Below are 17,734 nucleotides of genomic sequence, written 5' to 3'. Positions count from 1 at the left end.
ATCCTTAAGCATCCAAAAGCAGGCTTAATGGGCTTTTAATTGGGAAAAAGTATAACCTGATTGTCTTTGACATGATGATGAAATACCGTTACTCTTAACCTGCCTTTTGCCTTTTTTTTTTTTTTTTTGCCACAGATGAAGCAGCAAGGAAGTGCCTGACTTTGACATGCATTTTGGATGTGTACTTTGCTATTTGTACTTTAAGTGCATGTGTTTACTCTGCTGTCTTTGGTATATTTACTCTGCTATTGATTCAAAATCCAGTCAGCATTTGCCTCACCCACCCATTGCCCCTGAGTTAATGGAAGTAGAATTTCAGCATTAGGAACTTCTGGATGTCCAGTGCCTGATGATGCTCAGTGACACAAATGTGAACTTCTGTAATAAAGGAGAGAAGCTCATTTTCCCCAGATCTCTCAGACATGTCTCTAGCCCACCCAAATAGCTGAGTGTGGGCTTGCAGAAGCTTAGATGAGGGAGCACTGCATTTTGCAGCAATTAATTTTGCAGAGGAAGCAGTCTGTTTAAAGATGCCTGCAGCACTCACTGAAATGGGGGTTGTTTTTCAAGGCCACTGGAGCTGCATTTGGCTAAGGCTGGCTCATCAACAAAACAACAATGCTAAAATATGGCCTTCTGGGTTTTTGCAAAAGAAGGGACTAGAGGGGCATTGAATTATGCTCACCTGATAGAACTGGGCAAAGTCATAATTGCTTAGCCCTGTAGCACAAACCTGCAAGGGTTAAAATGACAGAGATATTAGTTTGTGATGGCTAAAATTGTTGGCTTGAAGCTCTCGGCGATACGCAGACTGTTATTTACCGGACTTGGTCGATTTACTTCTTAATGCAATAATGACCTGTGAAATGAAACGTGAGCTAGACAATTGTTCCTCATTGTTTCCACCGCAAAATCCTTTCATACCCCATTAAACCACCATTAATTCCATATGAAAGAGAGTCACGCACAAGCACCGATGGGCCCTTCCTTTCCTTCTTGCACTTCCTTGTCCCCATAATTATGACTTTATCCTTTCTTTATATTTTCCCCTTTCTTCCTCCTTCCCTCCATTTCTTCCACTGGAATATGGAAATAACGGGGTGCATAGTGAAAAACTCCTCCAAATCAACGCTTCTAAAACAGAGCAAGGTATCACATGCAGGCTGTGTGCATGGCTTTGCCATTTCCTGGGACAAAAAAAAAATAGTGACAGAAAAGTTTTTAAAACAAGGAACATTCATTTAGACCTCCAGCAATGGATCTACTGATGTGCAGAGTGATGTCCAGGGCAAAGATGAACCTGTGCACTCGCTAAGATGGGAAAGGGCTTATTATAGGGGTCATTACTATAGGGGTAATACATGGGCAGCCCAAGAAATCTTGTCCCCCATTTTTTCAGCTGCCTGACTAGTTTTGACTTATTTTTTTTCATTCCTTGATCTACTTTAACTTTTCCATGTTGATCCTGACCAAGAAAAAAAAGGTTTGTGCATGAAAAATGGGTCTGCAGGACGTTTTCCCTCTGTCCCTGTGCTGTGCACAGTATCATAAACTTCAGTCTTCATGGTTGCTGCTGTTGTTAGCATGACTGCTGCCTCTTCCTCATTTCTGTCCCTGGGGCCACATTGCCTTACAGTTGTCAAATGTCCTTTAGCCTCTCTTGTCAGGACACCTGTGACTGCACTCACTTAACCAGATCGTGGAAGGCATTCCCCTCAATTCAGAAGCCTTAACTTGATCATATTCACATTACATAGGTAATGTTCATAGATAGTGAAGGATACGTCATAGTTGTGTGTGTGTGTGTGTGTGTGTGTGTGTGTGTGTGTGGCCAAGATCCAACACAGGGTCTCAGGAAGGAAGTGCAAATGTTCTATCACTGAGCCACACCCTAGTTTTCTGGGGGCCATAATACAAACTCATATATGCTGTGATCCTTGCACAACATGACACAACATTTAGTCTCATATTAAATTAAATACAACAAAATTAAGTAAGAGTGTTTGTGGCTCTGGTTAATCTCAGCGGGTCACAAAACAAAAGGAATAGATGTGAATGCAAGAGAGAGATGTGTCAAGAGATGGCTGTAGTGATGGGGTGGTATGGAGACGGGGGTAAGAGTGGTCAGTACGCATGGTGTACATGAATTTATGAAATAAATACAACTTCAACACCCCACAATAAATCGTGGTAAAAAATTTAAAACTTTACATACTCAAACAGTAGATCATAGGGCATGTCTCGTGAAAATTTGTTTTTCAGTACTAAAGATTAAACCTTGTGTGTGCTAAGCAAGTGCTTTTCCTAAAGTTATACACTCAGTAAGAATTTTTCTCTATAGACACTTTTATTTTAATGTCCAGGTTTAGAGAAAGGTATGCTGCCACCTTTTGATATGCACAACATTCAATTTTCCAACATCTCTCAAAATTGTTCTATTTGGCTTAAATTTTTCTTCAGTCATCAATAGTTTCATGTGAATTAAGTGTGGTACTTGTTTCTAAGTTTTTGCCTAGGAATTAGAAAGTCTGTATTTCTCACGTTCTACCTCCTAAGGAAGATCATTTGTATGAGGGAATGAAGGGTAAGATGGTGTACAGTAATGAAGCCTGCTCGGTTCATTACAGTGACAGAAATCTGCTTAGAGCTACCAGAGGACTTCATATTGAGTTTGTTTGTACTGGTCCCACTTACTGATCTCACTACCTTCTTTCTCGATGCTTCTTGTATAAAATACAGCTACATTTCTATTGCAGCTCTTATTATGCAAGTATCAGGAACAAACCAACTCTTTCAAAATCCCAAAGCCTACTATAACTTACTTGTACACTGCACCTTAAGTAAAAGGGTGGGATGACTCAAGCTAACAGCTGTTAGCTGCCTTCTCAAGCTAACAGCCCAATGTTAGGATGCCTCTAAGCAGAATAATTAAAAAGAAAATAAAGCTATTAGTACAGTAAAAATATGATGAATGGTTATTTTTTAAATGAGTTTCACTTTATTTCCTTAAAAGAAAAACACTTGAGTAGCTCTTTACAGATCAGAGTGGGCCCAGCCCTGTATTTTATGTTGTATGAAAGTTGTACCAAGTGTTTCATCTACTTCCTTCTTCATCCCAGCAGAGAAGGGTTGCTCCACACATTCAACCTTTGAATATATTTAGTGATGTCATGCATTCACATTACATTCTGCTCAGAATAGTTAATGATATTAATCTGTAGTAGTGACTCCCTTCCCCGATCATATTATAATCTTTCAGAGGGCAGGAACGATTAACTATGCTAATTTTAGTTTAATTGAACAAACAGGTATCAATTCTATATCACAATGTAATACAAATTTCTACTATTACCATATCTCCCATCCCATAGGATGGATGCCACTTTCATTCCAGAAACTGTTAGATGCTTTGTTATCTTTACACATTCACCATTTTAAGTTTGAAAAGCTTGAATTGCATAGGACTTAGGACCTTGCATAAGTATATATATATATATATATATATATATATATATATATATATGTGTGTGTGTGTATATATATATATATCTATCTCAAGTGGAAAAGTTAGGATACTAGGATATGTGCTCAGGGTGGTGTTTAGTATGTGTATATATGCGTGTGATATGTATGTATGTGTGGTTTTTTTTGTGTGTGTGCGTGTAAATGTGTGTGTGTATGTGTTTTACTGGAAATTTAACTCAAGATCTCATGCATCCTGTTAGGAGAATGTTCTCACTCTTAGTTACACCCCAAATAATTTTAAGAGTTTTGAAAAAGAACCTGTAATGTAAGTCTTCATATACTGACCAGGCTGTCTCCTGCCTCAGCTTCTCAAGCAGATGAAATTGAAAGTGTGCAAAATCAGGACAGGCCATGTCTAAGACTTTCATAATTCATCATCCTTGATTCTTTCTTTTTATTTTTCAAAACACCCATTTCCTTTTCAGTATCTATGTTCTGTAAAGAATTTATGCAAAACTAGAATTCTGACTTGAACCTCAAGGAGATAATTTAGAAGGAGGGAAAATTGAAATAGTTGACTCTAATATGAAGTGAAATACGTACCTCTACTTCTGAATGCAATACTCTAAGAGTGCTTGTTGGCATAGAAAGCTATTTTTTGAGGAAAGTGAAAGGGCTTTCAAAATTGAATATAAACATGAATGAAGAAATCAGATATTATAAGATGTGGGGTATTTTCATTCAGATGTAGCATGGAGAAGATGTTGAGAAGAGCCAGGGTGTAGCCCTCTGTTTGAAGAGTCTTCAATGTCAGACTGAAGCCCTAATAATACTTCTGTTGACTTCAATAACCTTTTAGAAGGCTTTGAACAATTCAGAATACAGGAGGAGTCCGTAGGAAGCTGGACTTCAGAAGATTAATCAGGCTGCAGGAAACAGGGTGAAGAATGGATTGGAGTAGGGACCAAATGCAAAAACTTAGGACAGTGTCCCAATTGTTGAGATTTGAAAGAAATGCATTGACCTGGAAGAGATTAATGACAACCAGGATGGAAAGGATGGCACTGACCAAAGAAACAAATGAACAGAAACAGAATGGGTTTTCTTACCCTGACTTTTTGGGTTCTCTGGAAATGAAGCCAATAATGACTTCATTGTGAAGAGACAGTGTATCTCAGAAAATGCAGGTTCTAGCAGCAGATAAGGGAAATAAGAAAGAAAAGGCAGCTGCTTATGCTTTGCCTTTAGTGAGTTTGGGGAATCTGGTGTCTCTGGCAGTAGATACCCAGATATTCAGCTATCTATGAAGACTCTGAGATTGGAGCTTAAGAGAGAAGGTAAAACTAGACTCAAACAGACACTGTCTGGAATAAAATATTAGGTAAAGATACAGTCTGTGTAACGGTAAAGAAAGGAAAAAGGAAATAAACTTAAGTGAGAACACCAGGGAATGCACACAGAGACAGAGAACGTTAGCAAGTACCTGAGCAATGCATGGCATTCTCCTATTTGTCAGAGAGCAAGAGAATGAGAAGATGACCCATTGTGACTGCAGGAGCCCTAGATTCCTATGTGGCTACCCACTTGGTTTGTGAGGTGCTCCAAAGAAAGCAATAAGCTCTGACAGACTGCTGTGGGATGGTCTGTATGTCAAATTGCTCTGATTGGTCAATAAATAAAACACTGATTGGCCAGTGGCCAGGCAGGAAGTAGGTGGGACAAGGAGAGAGGAGAATTCTGGGAAGCAGAAGGCTGAGGCAGAGAGACACGGCCAGCTGCCGCCATGACCAGCAGCATGTGAAGACACCGGTAAGCCACCAGCCACGTGGCAAGGTATAGATTTATAGAAATGGATTAATTTAAGCTATAAGAACAGTTAGCAAGAAGCCTGCCACGGCCATACAGTTTGTAAGTAATATAAGTCTCTGTGTTTACTTGGTTGGGTCTGAGCGGCTGTGGGACTGGCGGGTGACAAAGATTTGTCCTGACTGTGGGCAAGGCAGGAAAACTCTAGCTACAACAGACAGAGATGGGGTATGTTTAGAGACGCTGTGCCAGTCATACACTGATGGAAAAAAATCAGGTGCAGATACAGTGTGACTTAAAAGCTTAGCCCCATCTTGGCCTTTCTGGCCCTTACTTACTTCTCTGTTTCTTGACAAAATATGTATGTTTATCCATTTATGGAGTCATTTATTCAACAGATACTTAGTGGGCATTTACTGTATGCCAGGTAAGTATTATACAAAATAACTAATATACATAATCTATATCTTAATTATTTATTAAAGTCAACAGAAAGAGATGATATAAATCATATACATATACATATATATATATATACATATACACACACATATATATGTATCTTCTTATCCATGTATATATGAACAGAAATGTACAATGATAAATGCATTGAGAGGGAAAATGGGCATGTTGTTAAATACATCTGAATTAAAAATACTCATGGCTGCCGGGCGGTGGTGGCGCACGCCTTTAATCCCAGCACTCGGGAGGCAGAGGCAGGCGGATCTCTGTGAGTTCGAGGCCAGCCTAGACTACCAAGTGAGTCCCAGGAAAGGCGCAAAGCTACACAGAGAAACCCTGTCTTGAAAAACCAAAAAAATAAAATAAAATAAAATAATAAAAATAAAAATACTCATGGTAGTGAGCCATGAAGTATTGCCAGTGAAAGTTGTTTATGGAAATGTTAAAGTGGGTTTAAAACTGAGTAAGAGTTGAGTAAGTAATCACATGGAACATGCTTCCTAGATACAAGAAGGGTTTTTGATATAGTCTCATGGTGGAAGGAGTCTGTACGTCTGAGGAAGGAGATGAGGATTTGCATAAGGATGACAAGAGCACGAGGCAAAAAGGGACTGGTGGATGAGATCTGAGTCCTAAAGAATTTTAGGAAGAATGAGGTTTTATTATATTCATTGTAGTGAATGGTATAATTTGTGTTGCATTTTTCAAACTGGGAAAATGGAAGAGGTGGAACAAGGTATATATGAGAGAGATGGACTAGCAATGCTATCTCAACACTCCTCCTGATGTTTGAAATTACCCTGCTAGGCAGCAACTGAGATTTATTAACGTCCTGAAAATTATGAAAGTAGTTAACATAAGGCAAAGTCAATATAACTGATAAAATGTTGTTTGTTTATCCACTCTGTATACATCTCAAAACTTTCTTCATTTTGGGAATGCCAAGTACATTACATGTAACTCACAAGGACTATTAAAGGTAAGTCACTTTTAAAATATACACTGTAAAATATATTTCACACTTTTTCAGGTATATGGGCAAACACACACATCTCTACGTATGTCTGTGTACCATATACATGCCTGTTATCTGCAGAGGTCAGAAGAAGGCACTGGATCCCCTGGATCTGAAGCTACGGAAGGTTGTGAGCCACAATGTGAGTGCTGGAAATCAAATCTGGATTTTTGGAAGAGCAGGTAGTTCTCTGAACTGTTGAGCCATCTCTCCAGCCCCTTAGACATTTTTTTTATTGACAAAAGGTTTATGGAGACAAGTCAACTGTGTCATGTATAGAATTGAGCTTTTGAGGTTTAACATTGGTCACATTCTTCAAGAACTGCTAGTCTTTGATTTGTTGTTAAATTTTGCCGAAAGCATAACAAGGGTTTTTGCTCAAAGAATACAATACCATTTGCTTAATTTATTTTTTCCAGTTAAAAAATTAGAAAAGTCCTGAGTGCTGGGATTAAAGGCCTGCCCTACCGCTGCCCAGTAGAGCCAGGCAGATCTCTTTGAGTTTGAGGCCAGCCTAGTTTGCAGAGCGAGATCCATGACAGGCACCAAAACTGTGCAGAGAAACTTTGTCTCAAACAAACAAACAAACAAACAAACAAACAAACAAACAAAAAGTTAGAAAATTCTATCTATAGTTGTACAGAGATGTGAGGTACCTGATGTCCACTGCAACAAGAAGCTTCTCTGACAAGCCCTGAGTTAATCCACAGGGATAAAGCTAAACAAATTAAAAGGCAGGTTTATGCTAACATTTAGCAAAACAGCAGTAGTGGTTTCTCTCCTAGAACATATGGTGTCTCTAGTATTGGGTTCTTGGCCATGTTTACAGCACCAGGCATGACTTCCCTCATGTGGAGCAGGCTTCCTTAATTCTATCTTTCATCACCTATTTTAACTCTCAAAAAAGTCTTATAAATCAGTGGTACTTGTATGGGACTTTGGTGATAAATTTGGTCCCACAGACAACCTTCAGCAGTATTTGAAGACATTTCTGTTTGTGACAGTGAAAGAAGGGCCACTAGCATCTACTAGGTAGAGCTCAGGACTGCTATCGAACATCCCACAGAACAACATACCCCGTCCCCTAACAGAAAATTATGCAGCCCCAAAGGTCAATATTTCTGAGGATTAATGACTCTGGCTCTATGTGATTTCATTTTAGACTTATAGGAAAAAACTGCACAGAACAACATCTAATCCTCTTGTTGATGCATTTGTTCTGTGACATCACATTACATATTTCAGAAGCTTTACTTTCTGACTGACATTCCAAACAATCTCAGTATTCTGCAAGTACTTGGAATTGGCTATTCCTTATACATTTCTGTGATACTGCCATGTAACTACATCAGTATGTGGTCATTTCAATGGCTAGAGTTTTTACAAGCCTCTGTGAGCTGCATGTCGAATTAAATGAAGCAATGGGCTATCAGAGCATTTTACTACAAAAGTGCAATTCCTTGCCATATTGTAAGCACCCAGATGATAATTTCTCTGAACATAAGTAGGAAATGAACTGGAGACACATGATCATTGAGTTTGTATTTGCTCTTGTCTTGATGCAGCGCTTGCATGGAGCACCACATTGATCTGCATTATCAACTTGAAATTCCATTTCCATTTTTTTATTTGATTATATCTCCATTTATAGTTGTTTCCATTTTGTGTGACAGAAGCTGGAAATATCATAAATCACTTTCACTGAGAACATCTCTATTTATCTATAGATCAGATGGCAGATAATGGATGTTATTTAATGATTGGGACACAGTATCACAGCATAATCTTCTCTCTGTACTCAATGCCAAATTCTACCAGTAATAGTCTTATTGCCTAAGCTTCAGGTAGATAACTTTTAAAAAATGAGTTTTTGCTGTTTCTCTTCATACTCTAGAAATTTTAACTCCCTAGACACCAGTGACTAGACCCACATTGATAGTCTGTAAACACTGGTGAAAATGTGCTGTTGTTTGTTTGAAGCATAAAGACATTTTTCCAGCTTCCATTTCCAGAGAAAGGAATCATGATAGAACCAGTGTGCTGACAGTTCCTAGGACGCTAAAATCGTCCACAGTGGAAAAGCAGTCATACTGAGAGAGCAAATGTGTGTGTAAGACTTGCTTAAGGCTGAGGGTATAGTGGCTCAATATGGCATGCTTTGAAGACAGCAGGGGAATGTTGACCTTCCTCCTATAATGCCTATCAAAACTACTCTTCCTTGTGCCTTCAGTTCTACAAAACAATATGGATCAATTGTGATTTTGTGGTGGTTTGACTAGGAATGGTCTTTATAAACTCATGTATTTGAAGGCTTAATCATTAAGAAGTGGCTCTAATTGACAAGGATAAAGAGGTGTGGCCTTGTTAGAGGAAGTGTGTCATGAGGGGTAGCCGTTGAGATTTTAAATGTTCAAGCCAGGACCAGTGTCTCTCTCCTCCTGCTGCATACCAATCCAGATGTAGAACTCTCAGCTCCCTCTCTAGCAGCATGTCTGCGTACGTGCTGCCATGCTTCCCACCATGATGATGATGATGATGATGAACTAAACCTCTGAATGTAAGCATGCCCCAATTAAATGCTTTCTTTTATAAGGGTTACTATGGTCATGGCATCACTTCACAACAATAGAACATTGACTAAGACAGATATTAATGATTTTTGTGGGGCAGGGAGGGCATGTACAGACCACTTTAGTAGTGGTCTTTAACAGGTTTCTTAGGTACTTAGAGTGAGGATGATAGCAAATAAAGGACATTGTAGCCTGGAGTTTCCCACACTACTGGCCTTATTTCTTCATAGTCTCTTCTCTTTGAGACCAACTCACTCCCTTTTGTAATGATTTCTCATGTTCGAAGGCCCCTGGCCCTTGCACTCTCTTTCCAGAATGTCTTCTTTGCCCTGCCTGGTGTGTGGACACTTGGACAGAACATTTTTAACGGGGGTAAAAAGTGAGCCGTAACTATTAAGAATCTTCAGCAACATATCAATACCTGTGTTGTGCTTCTAGAAGATTCTGCAATCCTTGCCAGACTGAAGGGAGAGTTAGAAAATGTAGAGTCCTGAGATCTAACAAGAATTCAGTGACTCCAGGACCCACCTGTCATTGCTGCTTCTCTGCACCCTTTGTGACTGATGGCATCTTTTTCTTCTTCTGACAGAGAACTTTCTGAGTTTGTGATGGTGAACAAGGGAGCAATGTCATTTAAGTCATCCTTGGTGTTTTCATTTTCTTTTATACAGGTGGGTTAGACCTGGGGGAATTATTAAATTCTTCTTATTTTTTCTTTAATTTTTTTCTATTAAATCTACCTATCTTCCCTTCTCTTCAATTCTTTCCCTACCCACCCCACCACTTTTTTCCTCTCAAATTCTTGGGCTCTTTGTTTAAACCTACAGAGTCCTCTTGGTGTTACAGGTATGTGACTTGGTATACAAGCCCTACTAGAGCATGGGGCAACATCTCTGAAGAAAATGGATTGTTCTCAAGAAGCTGGCGTGGGAGAGTGAGAGTGAGTTCTAGGCCAGCTTGACCTATACAGCAAGATATTCTATCTATAAAATAAAGAAAAAGGGAAAAAGAAAAAAAATAAAGAGATAAATTTTTCTAGACTGATTGAATGATAAATTCTAAATTTTGGTGGGAAAAGACTCAAATTCAGTCTCATATATGACTGTAAATGTACTAAAAACAAAACTAAAGGAGTTCTTCATTTCTAACACCCATGAGTACCCCTGACCCTCTCAAATCTTCTTCCTTTCCATGTTATTTCTTTGTTGTTCTTGAAATCTATTTTGAAACCCAAGAGAGACATGAGACTCTTACAGACAAGTAAAGGAAGAAGCTGTGGCTGTTACGGTTCAGTGTATTTTGAACTCTTAAAATTGGGGGCCTATTTATACTTCAAGACAAACAGATATCACATTAACAATAGCAGATGTTGCAAGGAAGGATAGAATTTATTGCAGACTATTTTATGTGGGATCCAAAGCAATAGGGGTTTCCTGTGGTGGAAGTCAAGTGGGCAGCTGCAGCTTGACAAGACAGAGCTCATTGTACTATGATGGAGGCTGAGAGCAAACGTAGTGTGATCTCTGTTGGTAGAGACATGCCCATGTTCACCACTTGCAGCATGGTTTTCTTACTGGTTTCAGTCATTCCTTCCAAATCAGAGAAGATTGATGAGGTTCATGGAATACATTGATCCATTTTGAAGAGCACTGAAGATGCCTCATATTCACAAGTATGATTGGAATATTTATCTTTCCTTCCTCCTCCCACATCTTCTAAATGTTAGCATTTAATAAAACACACATTTCTTTCATTTATTTTGAACTCTTTCCAAAGCTAGCAAATACCAGAACCTCAAATGTTATGATAGGATAAGTTCTTTATTGGTTTGTTTTCTTTTCATTCTTTCTGTTTTTACTGCGTGATTCTTTTTCATTATAAATCCTTATGTTTCTAACTCAAGGAGCCTGACTAATCAGAAGGGCTTCCAGCAGAGGTAGACAAATATTCTCAACATGGTCCTCAGCCTCTACAGATGCAGATAGCTCTGCTATTCAAAGGAAATGAAGAAGTCAGGTCCATCCGAGACAGGGGATTTCCTATTCTGATAAAATATGATAGCTGTTGCATGTTAGTTCTAGAAAGCTGAGGGATAGTGACAAGATGATCGCAGATGGTGGAGGAAATGGGTTCCTCTTATCCTGAATGGGACTAACAGAAGATTCTGACAAAGGTTATGCATTTGGGAGGTGTTTCCCAGAGAGAGGAATGGAGGACAGCAGAAGTGAAACAAAAGAAGTAATGCCATTCAGACAACTGACAAGAAGTGTTGTTGAGAAGTTTTTTAAAAAACATTTATGACAGGTATCTCAAGATTGTTCATGAACAAAAAGAGACCATATAGATTTATTTCTCTGAGTAGCTAACGTAACTTAGCCAGCTACAAGTCCATGAATGCTAAATGGTTCATCTAATGTGGTAGCCATTGGAGATCTTCAAAGGTGAAGGTTAGGCATGACTAGCCTCCCCCTGCACGGCCACTGGCCACTGGGAGCCATATCAGTGAGTGGAGTCTGAGATGAGCCTGAGATGTTCAGAAGCAGCGTATGAGAGGTGTTGAACACAACCTCCTAAGGAAATGGGTGGCCATTGATAGATTTGGAGAGTCACTGCTATCAGCTGACTAACCCAGGGGAGCCCAGAAGTCTACAGGAGAGAATTCTAAATTCATGGGCACATAATGTGAACATCATTTCTATTCCTAAATCCGGTACCAGCTGGAGATCTACAATCTGTATGGGATGCAGAGAAGCGAGGAGACAGTACATACAGTGGAATGAAGCAAGAGAGAATAAGGCAGTATTGACAGGGCCAATAACCCAGGAAAAAATGGACTCAAGCTAGTTGAACTTGTCTAATCAAATTTAGATTTCGAAGAGGAAGAAGAGGTGAAGATACCTCCCTGTTGGTGCCATGTATAAATGTTGGTCCCTGGAGGAAGAACATGGAGAAACAGCAGTCTATTTTTGACCTAGTGAATATGTGCTATATGCAAGATGTCCAAGTGTTGATGCATAGTTCTATAGTTCAGGGATGGATAAGAAGTAAATTTTTTAAGATCACATATCAGTAACGGTGGGCTGGGAAGAGATTTGTGCAGCAGGAGAAGAGATACCACTATAACACTGAAGGAAGAATGTCTAGATAAGGAAGCTTTAAAATGCCTGTAGAGAGCTGGGCTTGGCGGTGCATGCCTTTAATCCCAGCACTTGGTAGGCAAAGGCAGGCAGATCTATGTGGGTTCAAGGCCAATCTGGTCTACAAAGCACATTCCAGGACAACCAGGACTGTTAAATAGAAAAACTTTGTCTTGAGAACAAACAAACAAGCAACAACAACAACCCCCCAAACCCCAAAATGCATGTAGAGGAGTAGGCAGACATGTAGGGGGAATATAAAGTTGTTTTGTAAGGTCACTGTATTTATGACATGAAAATATTTTAAGGGGTGGCATGATATAGTGTCAAATGTTGCAGCCAGGGAAACAAAATAAACCTCAAGAAAAAGATCACTGGATGTAGTCTCATAGGTGATCTCCATAGAAGCAATGCCCATGAGTCTGAAGGGCTTAAGTCAGGCAAGAAATGAGTTGAGGAGTCAGTGGGCAGACACAAAGACAGTGAGAGGAAAGCCTTCAGTCTAGATGGCTTTAGCTAGCATGAAAGATTAACAGGGAAAAGAGGGAGGCAGAATGATTCAGGAGTTGCTGAAATGAGGTAAAGATGTAAGATTTTTGAAGTCTTGATCATGTTTAATGCCAATGAGTTGGCAAACATAAGAATAAAAGGGCAGAGTTTGGTGCCTCCTGAAACTGAGAGGGTAGGATTCAAAGTTCAGATAAATGGAAGAACACAGTTGGCCAACAAGGTCAAGCAGGCCCACTGTCTCAGCCTGTTTTCAGCTCTCTGTGACATGCTTCCTAGAATACACAGGGCCCCTTGTTCTCACATGCGACAAGTCACCCTTTGGGTCAGAGGTGACCCTTAATAGAAACTGAAGCATTTCAAATGAGGCCAAAGAAAGCATGAATGATGAATAAAGATGTTGGTCAATTTATTTTCAGAAGTTGTTTTAAATCTTTATTCTTAAGTAGGGTGATCCCTAAACTTAATTGAGAAACTACTCTCTCTTTGATTATAAAAAAAAGTATTAGACTATTACAGTGATGGTCATTTTTTTAAAATTATTTCTACTGAAAATATATGTTAAATAAATCTCTTTTGTACTCTGCAGTTCTTTCAAAAATGTGTATGTGTGTGTGCATGTGTGTGTATTGAGATGGCACTATACAATATATGTGTGGATATCAGAGAGCAACTTGTGGGAGTCATCTCCTTCCACTATGTAGGTCCCAAGGTTTAAATTCTGGTCCTTGGGTTGACAGGCCAATGCTTTTCCATAATGAGTCATCTCATCAACTTATGAACTTATCTTAATAATCAAAACATGCAATTTGATAAACAAGTAGAGATCTATGTTTCAATACTGCAATTTTCTAGTCTACATAATATTTGCTTAGCATATGAATATTCAGGTCATTTGCAATAATTTTGATCTATTGTAACTTTGCCATAATCCAAACACAACTGTTACATATATGAAACTGACCAGTTTTTCAAATAGTTTATGTAAATTTCATTTATAATTTGGAGAGAATAAGATTCATACCCTCCTATAAATCACATGGTAAGAGTTTGGTCTGGGGTGGGATTACAGGAAAAAGCCACCAAAGACTGGTAAAGATTGGGGCAACTGTTCTAGGATCAGTGAGAGACTCTAACTAGGTGACTAAATAAGGATGACTATTATTGAATGAATAGAAAACTTCTGGTGTTTAATGGTCACTCTTCCATCTATTTGTCCTCCTCCTCCTTCATTTTCTCCCTACTTTCACCAGTGATGGTACCCATTTCCTTTCCCTTTCTTTTCTCATCACTTCTTATCTTTATGTTTTGCTATGGAATAATTCTTAAGTGAAGTTAGATTAGGGATGGTGTCTATGAAGTCTATAAATTTGTGCTTGGATGATAGAAAATAACATCCAAGAAAGGAAAGACCTCCTTGGGAGTTGACTATGTCTCACATGTATTGATAGCAGTTTCCAGAGTAGATCAATAGCCTACCTTCAATCTATGAGAGAACACTGATATTCATAAGAAAGAAAAGTAAGAATGGGAGATAAAGCACAGATTTCTCCAAATTTTCCTTGGCTATAAGTTATAAGGAAAATTACAATTAATTTTCAGAAGTATGACTCAGGGGGCCTTTAACATTTGAATGCCTTGTGTATCTGATTCATAGATTTATTTATGATTCAAATTGTTATTAAGTTTAAGTTGATAATTTTGTTATTAGAAAATGATATTTTATGAAAGATGCCTTACTAAAGAAAGGTCTAACTTCAGCGAGGTCTGGTATGATGGCTCAGTGCATAAATATTTGCTGTGTGAGCTGAGGACCTGAGTGTGGATCCCCATCATCCATGCAAAAAGCCAAGTGTGGCTGTATGTGTCTATACTCCCAAAGGTAAGTGGTAGAGACAGGAAGAATCCAGCCTGATCAATGGCTAGCCAGTCTAGCCAATCATTAATTTCCAGGATCAATGAGAAACTCTGTGTCAATAAATAAGGTGGAGATTGATAGAGGAACACACAAAGTTGATCTTCAGCCTCCAAAGGTGCATGCATAAATGCATGTACCCATCCATGCTCAGTCAACCTCCACCATCCAGGGTCCAGGAACAGAGAGAGCACAGAGCATCTGGATCTTGGGTCTTCAGGGCCTCTCTTGGCCCCGCCTTGTAGGCATGACAGTTACCGAAGCCTCAATGGAGGTTGGAACTTCCAGATCAAAGCTGGAATGGCTACCCACTAGAGAGGGACATTTTCTACCAAAGGGCAGCCATCAAATTGTGCTGCATTGCAGGTGAGCTGCATCAGGGTTTTGAGGAAGTAGCTCCAGATGGGGTTGCTACCTTATCTTGTCAAACTCTCTTTGAGGTCCTTTGACCCAGCATCCCTAGGGCTCCTATCATCTTCATTTCTTCATATGCAAATATTCTTAAAGAAGTCTGTGCCCCTATGTGCACCCCCTAACTCCTCTATCCACCTCACTATTTCACTGAACACCTACTGGAGTCTATTAGCTTTATCAATGTAGGTAACTCTGCCTTCATCTATATGGCTTTTGTGGTCTGTGACACTGAATCCAATCCATTTATTAAAGTATCATCTTTGTTTGATTTTCAAAGCATTGCTTTCATTCTCCTGTTTCTCTTACCTGCCATTAACAGATTAATAGAGAGGTGGACTAGGTTGGGAATATAATTTCCATCAGCCACCCCCATTCTTTCATATGTGAAATTGAATTTTCTTCCATCCTATATCAAATACTATGCAAATTAGTCTTTAAATTCATCTCTGACTTGGTCACTGCTTTGAGACCTATGTGCTGGAATGCTTGCCTAGTTAGTGCAGGCCTTGGATTTGATGTGTGTGTGTGTGTGTGTGTGTGTGTGTGTGTGTGTGTGTGTGTGTAGGAGTGCCACCACTACCCCAGTCACTTCTCTTTTTCATATTCACTATCTGGTCTACCTTTACCTTCAGTGTTTTTTGAACTCTTCTTGTTAACTATATTCTTCTTTAGCACCCCTTCTTTCCCATCTGGAACTTATCACGGCCTTGCAATTTAATTACTGGGTCTGTTCTAAAGACACTTAGATCTGTGTTTTTATTTGAGACTGACTGCTACCCCACTCCCACTAAATATCCAGCTACCTGTCCATCATCTCCATTTTCTTTCTTTAGAGGAGTGCTTCTCAACTTGTGGGTTGCTACTACCCCTTTGAGACTTGAAGGACCCCTTCACAGGGATCACACATCAGATATTCTGCATATTAGCTATTTACATCATTATTCATAACAATATCAAAATTACAGTTTTGAAGGAGCAATGAAAATCATTTCATGTTTTGGGGTCACCACAACGTGAAAGACTGTTTTAAAGGGTCATAGCATTAGGAAAATTGGGAACCACTGGTTCAGAGCATTGTAACTCCCATTCCACCCTCCACCCAATCTCTCAGGTAAGCAGTCACTCTTGACTGCTGCTGCCTTAGGCCCTCTCATTTATACAGCTGGGAAGCCTTCCTGAGTTCACCTTCTTAGTGTCTCTTAAATCCACCTTCTCTTCTTCACTTCTTGCTTCTGTCATAGTGTGAACTTTTTTCTGAGCGATAGTAGTCGCTGCTCTTCTCCATTTTACTACTCTAACTTCTAAAATCCTACAGTCTGCCCAAAGAAGTGTCTTTTCCCAGATGCAAATGTGATCCTGTGGCAGTCCACATAAAGAAAAAAATCTTGTCTTCGTACGTTTTCCAAAAGAAAATCTTAGTTTGCTAACATGATGTGCTTGTGGCCTAAACTCAAATATCCCAAGATTGATATATCAGTTCTTCCTGTGTAACTACAGAGTTAATCTTAGGCTGTCTGAACTTTTATATAGTGTTACTTTGGATCATTCTCTCTGCTTCTTGAGTATCTATGCCTCATCTACCTACTGAGAAAGATAGGTCCCAACTTAGAAGGAATTATGGAATAATAGACTCTTTTTATACCAACTCCATGTTGACTGGCTGAAATGACTGCCAGAGGAAGGATACAGCAAGGCAAGGATGTAACATCTCATCTAATTACTGTCTCCTTGCACTCTTGGCATGGCTGGTGTGACACAGAGGCAGGAACAATCCTCTGGAAATGTACTGGGTACTCTTCTGATGGTGATCGTTAGAGCAGAGATGCAGGTGAACCATTTGTATTCCCTCCGAAATAGCAGAGCACCCTGACTCAAGCGTGTTGACTTGAGCACATTCACCTGAACATCTTTTTGCATTTATTTTATTAGTTTATGTGTATGAGTGTTTTGCTTGCATGCATGTATGGGCACATCATGCATACCTGGCACCCATGGAGGTCAGAAGTAGGTGCCAGATTCCCTGGGACTAGAGCTACAAAGAGCTGTGAGCTGCCGTGGGGTGCTTGTAATTGAACATGGGTCTTCTTCAAGAGTGAGTATTTTTAGCTGCTGAACCAACTCTCCAACCTCTCCACTGAGAATCTTTATCTGAGAATCTTGACTTGCTCATCTTGAATTGAGGATCTTGAGGATCTTGACCTGAGCATCTTGACTGGAGCATCATGTGACTATCTTGTCTTGAACATTATGTGAGAACTCATATGTGCTTTATTGCTAGTTGATCTCTCTAGAAATCAAAACACAAAACATGGATCACAGCATACATTTGGTGTAGAACAGGGGGATACTTAAGTCATGACCCAATTGATATCTGAATAAAATTTTATCAGTCAGGAGCTTTCCTACTTTTAAGTCACAGCTCACAGAGCTACCAAAGAAAAAT

The 17,734-nt window shown here is 39.4% G+C and overlaps 1 protein-coding gene across 11 annotated transcripts in view; it reads left to right on the top strand.

The window, feature by feature from the left end:
- Positions 1–17,734, top strand: part of Pkhd1 (PKHD1 ciliary IPT domain containing fibrocystin/polyductin) — a 483,551-nt gene that overhangs the window by 382,202 nt on the left and 83,615 nt on the right. Inside the window, exon 62 of one of the 11 annotated variants that reach the window (XM_076557895.1) lies at positions 6,764–6,890. The exons of the other annotated variants lie outside the window; for them this stretch is intronic. Within the exon in view, the coding sequence (XP_076414010.1) occupies positions 6,764–6,864 (101 nt within the window). The 3' untranslated portion in view covers positions 6,865–6,890. The remainder of the gene's footprint in view (positions 1–6,763; positions 6,891–17,734) is intronic. 11 annotated transcript variants of the gene reach the window in all.

This window comes from Peromyscus maniculatus, chromosome 21 (assembly GCF_049852395.1).
Source record: "Peromyscus maniculatus bairdii isolate BWxNUB_F1_BW_parent chromosome 21, HU_Pman_BW_mat_3.1, whole genome shotgun sequence".
NCBI lineage: Eukaryota > Metazoa > Chordata > Mammalia > Rodentia > Cricetidae > Peromyscus > Peromyscus maniculatus.
Note: the sequence above shows the minus strand (reverse complement) of the source record. Positions and strands in the feature narration are given on the sequence as shown.